The 7,907-nt window shown below is 35.2% G+C and overlaps 1 protein-coding gene and 1 pseudogene across 1 annotated transcript; one reads left to right on the forward strand and one right to left on the reverse strand.

The window, feature by feature from the left end:
• The first annotated feature begins 643 nt into the window (after nucleotides 1–643).
• Nucleotides 644–3,069, forward strand: LOC132715269 (putative nuclease HARBI1; annotated as a pseudogene).
• Nucleotides 3,070–3,678: 609 nt separating this feature from the next.
• Nucleotides 3,679–7,686, reverse strand: LOC132715272 (uncharacterized). The gene is made up of 2 exons (XM_060698260.1): nucleotides 7,440–7,686; nucleotides 3,679–6,434 (listed from the first exon to the last, which is right to left on the reverse strand). The coding sequence occupies exons 1-2, from the start codon at nucleotides 7,579–7,581 to the stop codon at nucleotides 5,893–5,895; spliced, it is 684 nt and encodes a 227-aa protein (XP_060554243.1). The 5' UTR covers nucleotides 7,582–7,686; the 3' UTR covers nucleotides 3,679–5,892.
• Nucleotides 7,687–7,907: the final 221 nt, after the last annotated feature.

Here is a 7,907-nt window from a genome sequence, read left to right on the forward strand (position 1 = left end):
TAATTTCAACTTAGTGAAAAATGATATTTTTGACAAGTTGAATTTAAAAAATCTAACAATGTGTGTACAAATTTAGTTTGAAAATAGGCAAGAAAATGTCCTAATTAATAAAAACACAATAAAAATGTTGTGGATGGTCACAGGTATTGGAAATAAGCCATGTCAAAAATTAGGAACTTTTCAAGAGGATGAACTATTTTACTAAGAAGTTTTTTTATGGCCTAAGCACTTTGAACAACTGTTTTATATTATAATTATTTTGTTGATAAAAAAATAATTCTAAAATCATTGATTTGGAAATGTGCAACTTGTCAATGTTATCAGCTGGAAATATAATTTGACCCACACTTTTTCAGTAATAAATACTAAAATTGGTCAATTTATTTTGTATATTTGTTTACCTTATTTCCTCCATAGTGGTAATGAAAATTTTAAAACAAAGGGACGTTATTTGGTAAACTGAATCTGAACCGCAATACGGACTTTACCGAGAATATAACTGTAGCGCCACCTGTTAGCATAATTTGGGTGTCACATATTATTACACCAGGGCCGGACTTGATTCGAAAAACTCCGTTGAACCCAGAGTACTACGGAGTACTCCGAGTAAAAGGAACGAATCAAATAAATTGAGAGTAAAAAGATGGCTACTTCTGTTAGAAATATTGTAGTTGCTACTACTTTAGCATTGTTTGATGAGACTAGCAGCAGTTCGTCAGACGAAGATGATGAAATTCAACCTCTTCTTGCTCTCGCTACGTACGTGATATTTCATAAAGTCTTTTTAGACGAGTGTCGTACAATTCTACCATTAGACAAATCAATCCCTGGACAATTCGACCCCTCAATAAGCTTAGACAATTCGACCCCTCTGATAAAAGTTAAGGAAAAAATGAAAAAAAAAAGGAAAGGCAAAATTTAAATCTTGAGGACCATAATTATCTTTAAGAAATATTGATGACTGATTTTATTGACATTAAAAATACTTAAGAGACTGCCTGATCTACAAATTTTAAATACTAAGTGCATTAACTTAAAATATATTGTTTCTTATGATTAATTGATTCACAAATGCTGTATATGATTTTATTTGTTTCTTTCAGAGTTCGTCGCAAAAAGCAAAAGTTGAAAATTATGTTGAAGAAGTGGTTCCTCGTTACACTTTAGACGACTTTAGGCGTTTCTTTAGAATGACAAGAGATACATTTGAAGTGATTTGTCAACAACTTGGAACAGTATTGCCAAGGTACCAAACTGCCCGTCCATCCGGACGACCTGCCATACCTCTTCAAAACCAGCTGATGATATTTCTTTGGTATATCGGCAGTCTTGAGCCTCTATGTAGAATCGGAGATCGATTTCTTTTGATTACATCTGACGGGCCAAGTGGGAGACTATATGATGGACAGTTCTTAAAGCCCTTTGGGACTGAATTGCCTTAATGTTTGTCTTCTGTCTTGCTTCGTCGGGCCCTTGTAGGTGATTTTCTTGTTGCTCTGTCTTCCTTTAAGACATCGAGTACTTTTGTTATGGTCATTGGGTTTACTTTTATATGTTTCTACATGATCATTTTGGTGTTTTACTTATTTAACCTTTTGTAACCATAACAACTGTTAGAATTTCACTTGGCGGGGATTCATTTTATTTACACTGTCTCGTTTATAGGAACATGGTGGGGCTAAGAGCGAGGTTTGGTGCACCATTAACCGGTTTAAACTCCCCAGTAGTCATTATTATGCTGCTGACCGTTCCAAGGCGGCGCCCCTCTGTGTTCCTCAGATGTATGTCTATGTTGTTTTATACTGATTTGGTGACACTTTTGCTCGTGTCTCTTGTTGTTTTCTCGTCTACGGTAAGTATCTTCCCTTGTCCCTAGTTTTTATTTATTTTATTCCCCCTCCCTTCCCCGTGTCTCATGTCCCCTTCCCCTGTGCCTTTTGACATAATGGGCCTTATATTAAATCATTTATTTGTTTTGTTTTAGTTCCTTATAAGTTACTAGTTATGTATTCTGATGTAGTGGTTTGCCTGCCCGTACTCTGCCTTGTGCCCTGTCCTGTTTTTCTTTGGAGTCCTCCTGGGCTCCTTGCCGCTGACGCTTGTTGCTGGGTCGGATGGGGGCTGCGTTCATTGAATGCCGCCTTTCCTTGTCGATCTTGTTTATCATATTTTAAATGTGACTGAGTTCTCAGTGTTACGCATTCGTCGAAGGATTTGTAAAATGTTGTTAAGACATTTCAAGTCTAAATATATAAAATGGCCAGATGGACAAGATCAACAAACTGTCATGAATGCATTCAGAGAGAAAAAGGAGTTTCCACTTGTAATTGGAGCTTTAGACAGTACCCATATACAAATTAGACCTCCTAAGGAGCATCCACAAACCTACGTAAACCGTAAAGGCTACCATTCAATCGTTCTCCAGTGTGTATGTAGAGAGGATATGAGGATATGAGGTTTACACATTGTTTTGCTGGATGGCCTGGGAGTTGCCATGACTCTAGGGTGTTAAAGAACACAGACTTGTTTCAGAATGCACAGCATTTATGTCAGGGTGGACACTTAATAGGAGACGGTGGGTTTCCATTGAAGGAATGGTTGATGACCCCATTTCGAGATAATGGACATCTGACAGACCGACAAAAACATTATAATTACTGTCTTTCTTCAACACGCCAAGTTATTGAAAGATCTTTTGGTCTTTTAAAAGGACGTTTTCGACGTCTGCAGAACATTGATGTGTGCACTGTTCAAGCAGCTGTGGAAGTATGCATTTCAGGCTGCATATTGCACAATATATGTATACTTCAAGCAGATGAACTAGACGATTATTTTAATGATAATCAGGGACAGATGCAAAACAGACACGTTGTGTTTCTGGACAATGATGCTGCGGGCATTCTTAAGCGAGATCGTATTAGTCAGCATCTCCCTTGAGGGCATGATAGTATGGTTGCTGAAAATGTACCAATCCATGTCACTTTTGTATACTGCAATTCAAGCTATTTTGTAGTAAATGTACTGTAAGCTACACTATTAAAAAAACTGGACTTTTATGAAATAAAATGATGTTATAATATAACATGGAATGTTTTATATGCGTCACTAGGAGATCAAGCATCCATGGTGTTGATCTTGTCTATCATATTTTACAATTTAAATAAACTAGGCAGAGATCCACTAGGCTATGCTACATGCTCGTTATCTATTGTCTTGGTCTTTTGGATTATTTTAACATTTTAAACAAATATTGCAAATCAAAGGTCCATAACTCTAAACATATTGATCTATAGCTGGTCTGGCCCCTAACTGAACTCATCCAATAAGTTATTGCTTAAAATCTGAAACTAGATCAAGTGGTCACGGCCAAGCTCATCTAAGATCAAAGATCATTTCTGAGGACAATGACCCAATGTGAAGTTTCTGTGTGGAAATAAAAGGGTGATTGAGCAGCTGAGCTTAAATAGGGATAAAAAAATGGTGCCTATCTAAATCAGTACCTTGTAGACCCTTATATCCCTCTACAAAGTCATACTGCACTTTAAATTCAATGCTGCAGTATTTTGTTCACAAAAGTTAGATGTTAATCAATGAACTAAATGTAATTTAGGATCATAATCACATAAACTTTGTGCTTAGGTAAGATAGATAATGAAACAAATGAATAATTCTGCTAAATCTATATTTCTTAATTTGCTAAAACAATAACTTTGTTCATGTAATAACTCAAAAAAATATCACAACGCATTGAATAATTTAAAAACTTTACACAGATATGCCAGACTGCACTTTTAAGATATGCCTTTGGTCTTCACAAGGCCAATATTATGCCATAATAAATCTAAATGCTTCTTTTGTTGTGAGCTGTCTGTTAGTAAAGTTTGACTAGAATATCTCAAACTAAGTTATTAAGCAGAAAGTATTTCCTTGTCTATTTCAAAGCACAATATCATTACAACAGCAGAAGAAATTTAAACTAATGACTAGTAATGAGACATGTCATGCAAAAACCAACATTTAATGGCTAAGTGGCAAGTATATATCCATTCAGTATTGCAGATGTTAAAAGCAATCAGTATGGGTCTTGATCAGACTTTGCGACATTGCGCAGATGCACGGGTTGGCCTAGATCCATATTTGTATACTCATTATGTTGGTTTTCCCATGATATGGCTCAGTTATGTTTCTTGCAAAAAGAATATAACATAAATCCAACTGCTACTTGCAGAGAGTTGAAAAATCTGTTAAACAACAAGTTATAACAAGGTGCAGCAAAACATATTTATAAACAAAAAGAAAAGCTGAACACAATATCAAACTATGTTAACATAAAACAAATTTATGTTTGTATGGAATCGTTCTGTGCTCTGGTATTTCTTGCTATTTTCTACCATTGTTAACATAAGAATCACAGAAAATGAACTGAAGTTCACAATACTCAGACATACTTCTGCTCAATTAAGAGGACCATGATGGTCCAATATCACTCACCTGTTCATCTGACCCAAGATGACCCATATACAATCCCAAACAAGATTTCATCAAAATAAACATTCTGACCAAATTTCATAAAGAATTGATGAACAAGAAGTTATTTTAATGTTTTACAATATACATTTAAAGAAAACAACTGACCCCTGGGGCGTGGTCATTTTTGACACCCCTAGCATAATTGTATTAATTTTTACAGAGGACCACTATAGATGATGCTATAAACCAAAATTCATTGCTCTAGGCCTTGTGGTTTTTGACAAGGAGATTTTTAAAAAATTTCCTTTTGGTTGCCATGGCGACCAGAGTTCTGCAAGTAATGACTTTCTCTCTTCATGCAAGGAACATTCCTGACAAGTTTCATTACTTTTGGCCATGTGGTTCAGGAGAAGAAGTTGTTTGAAATTGTTGACGGATGGTCGACGGACATCAGGCGATCACAAAAGCTCACCTTGTCACTTCGTGGCAAGTGAGCAAAAAACAAACTGAACACATTATTTGAAAGAACATGGTATGAACTGGTCGAGAAAGCTACTTGCTACAGTATATAATTGCTAAATGCTACTAAATGCTCCAACATCATACAATTTTTCTAGATCTAAAATAAGTAATCAAAATTTACAGACATTTGAAAAGAAAATGGTATAACTGGCAGAGACAACTGCTAAGTGAACTAACATATAGTTTAAACTGTACTATTTTAAGCACATAAAATCAAACTGAACACACATTTGAAAGAACATGGTAAAACTGCCTTAAACAGCTGCTTGCTAAACCGGCACAAAAAAGAACAAATTATGAAAACAATCTCATTTTTGGAGTCTCTGTTGAATGAGTCCAGACTATGCTTTGTAGACCTTGATCCAGGATTTGTTTTCTCTCCTACATATTGGACAGATATTCAACATCTCACAGCATGTTATACAACATATCATGTGACCACAATCTCCAAACACTGTGTTGACTGTACGATCCATGCAGATTTTGCATAAATCTTCATCTGAAATTTTAAAGCTGTTAAATTAAACTATTACTAAAATAGACACATTATGAATTTGCTCTGTTGTCAATAAATTCCTGGCATCAAATGTTACACACTTGTTGAACAAGACAATGATTAAAAAGTAAATGAAATTTCTATACTGGTTCAAGTGATAGTAGTAGTGCTATAAGATAGCTTGAATAATGATATGCTTTTGATTACATGGGCTTTATATGTGAGGAGTATAACAGCTGCAAAAATTCTTTAATTTTTTTTTAAGACATTGATCAGCTCTTGAAACATTTTCATTTTATCTTCATGTCTTTTCTCCTTTTTTTCCTCTCTTTCTTCACGCCTCTTTTCCTGTTCACTTGCACTGATTTTCATGAAATCTATTACTTCTGAAATTTGTGTTTTCCTTATTTTGGGACTGATACCTTTTCATCTGCAATATGTTCTGTCTTTCTCTTACAATTATCAGCTCTTGTCACTTCACCTTCATCATCCAATTCATCACCATCTTCATCTGACTGTGACATATGAGTAGCAGTAGCACTACTCATTACAAATTCTGGTCTGATGCTTGGTGACCCTTTGAACAGTGAGTCCAACTCATTCTCGTATATGAAGGATTTACGCTTGCTTCCTGAAGTATTATTATTATCTTTAACAGTCTTGTACTGTCGTATTAGAGTTTTCATCCTTGATGTACACTGTGCATCAGTAAATGGATACTGATGCTCTTTAAGAACCTGTGCAATTTCTTCAAATGCCTTCTTCTTTTTCAAACGTCCCGTATCAATACGGTCCTGTCTTTCTTTGTAACTAGCAATTAGCAGTAAAGTTGGTGCCTGGCTCCATTTACAACTTTCTTCCTCTTCCTCCTGCTTCTTAATGTCTCTATCAATTTCTTCCTCTGTTCTATCTTGCGAAAGATTCACACCAGTTACACCACTTGCTGCTGAAACAAGAAAATAACATGTCAATAGTCCACATTTAATACTAGGGATTTTCTACTGAATTACTGGAAGGCTGGTAGCCTTACTAGTTCGGCTTCTGGGATGACCCATTTTATAGACAGATATTTTATAGTTGTCGTCCCTCTAATACAAGTAAGACAGATCTACAAGGAAAATCACCATTCAATGAGGCCTTCTTCAAAGAATTGAGTTGCAATTTACTGTGTGGAAATTATTAAAAAGACATTAAAACTCACTTTATTGTGGGGTTGCGTTCATTGAACGCCGCCTTTCCTTGTTGATCTTGTTTATCATATTTTAAGAAATAAAAATGTTAATTATCTCAACATAAATCCTGAAAATATTGAAATTTTTAATCCAGATCGCTGATTTAATACCTAAAATAATAGAGACAAGCATAAATAACAGGAGGTAAAATTAACAATGACACCGTTTACGGTAACGCATTTTGTTGATTTAAATGAAACAAATGGCTAAAAGTTTATGTTTGAAATGTTAAACTTTACATTTTTATACCTGCTATTGCATATAAACGTACATCTTATTGTCTATTAGGGTCAAATAATTAATACTTGCAACCAGGAATAGTTCCCAACAGGTTTTAATTGGGCATTTTCCAAACAGAAAATTGCCATTCTTATTTGTACGTGAAGGGCAGCGACCTGTCACGAAAATGACACGATAACCGAAACGGACAATTATTTGGACTAGGATGCTGGGAGTATATATTTAGGTTTATTATTACCGAGGTGTCAAATAATGTTCTTGAAATGATAAATAGTAATTAATTTAATGTTAGATGATGTTGGTTTCAAAAAAGGAAAATAATATGTATTGCTTTTTCTGGTAATAAACTTTATACTTTATTAAGGGCGAAAAGTCTTGGATCGAAAAGTCTCGGTCGAAATGTTGCATCAATTCGCGGCTTAAAAGGAAACTAATACCTTCTAAATTTATTTTGGTAATTAAGGAATAAAATTATATACCTGAAGCTACACATGGATGGTTGTAAAAGACCTCCATAGACAGAAAAAACATGTGACAGTCTTCACATTGAAACATGGTTCGTCTTTCTGAAGAAGCCGCCATGTTGGTTTGTGACGTCACACTCCAAAGTTCCCTGCCCATACGGTGGAGAGTTTGGAGTACACTCCGAGTGACTGCTCTACATCACTTGATTAAGATTTGGAGTAAAAGTCGTAGAAAGAGTAAAAAGAGTTGCCCAATCAAGTCCGACCCAGATGTCGCGTCGTATTATGCTTGCTGCATTCGGCTTTCGCCTATGCGTCATTCTACCTTATGACATTCGTCATTCATGCTGAGTAAATAGACCCAAATACAAACAGTTGCAGGTTAAGTTATTGAATTAATATACCAGATCAACAAATGAATAATTATTGATCGTTTAATAACGATATCAACATACAATTAAGCAAGACGCACATAGCAGAAAG

This window comes from Ruditapes philippinarum, unplaced genomic scaffold (assembly GCF_026571515.1).
Source record: "Ruditapes philippinarum isolate M1 unplaced genomic scaffold, ASM2657151v2 ctg405_1_1_1_1, whole genome shotgun sequence".
Classification (NCBI taxonomy): domain Eukaryota; kingdom Metazoa; phylum Mollusca; class Bivalvia; order Venerida; family Veneridae; genus Ruditapes; species Ruditapes philippinarum.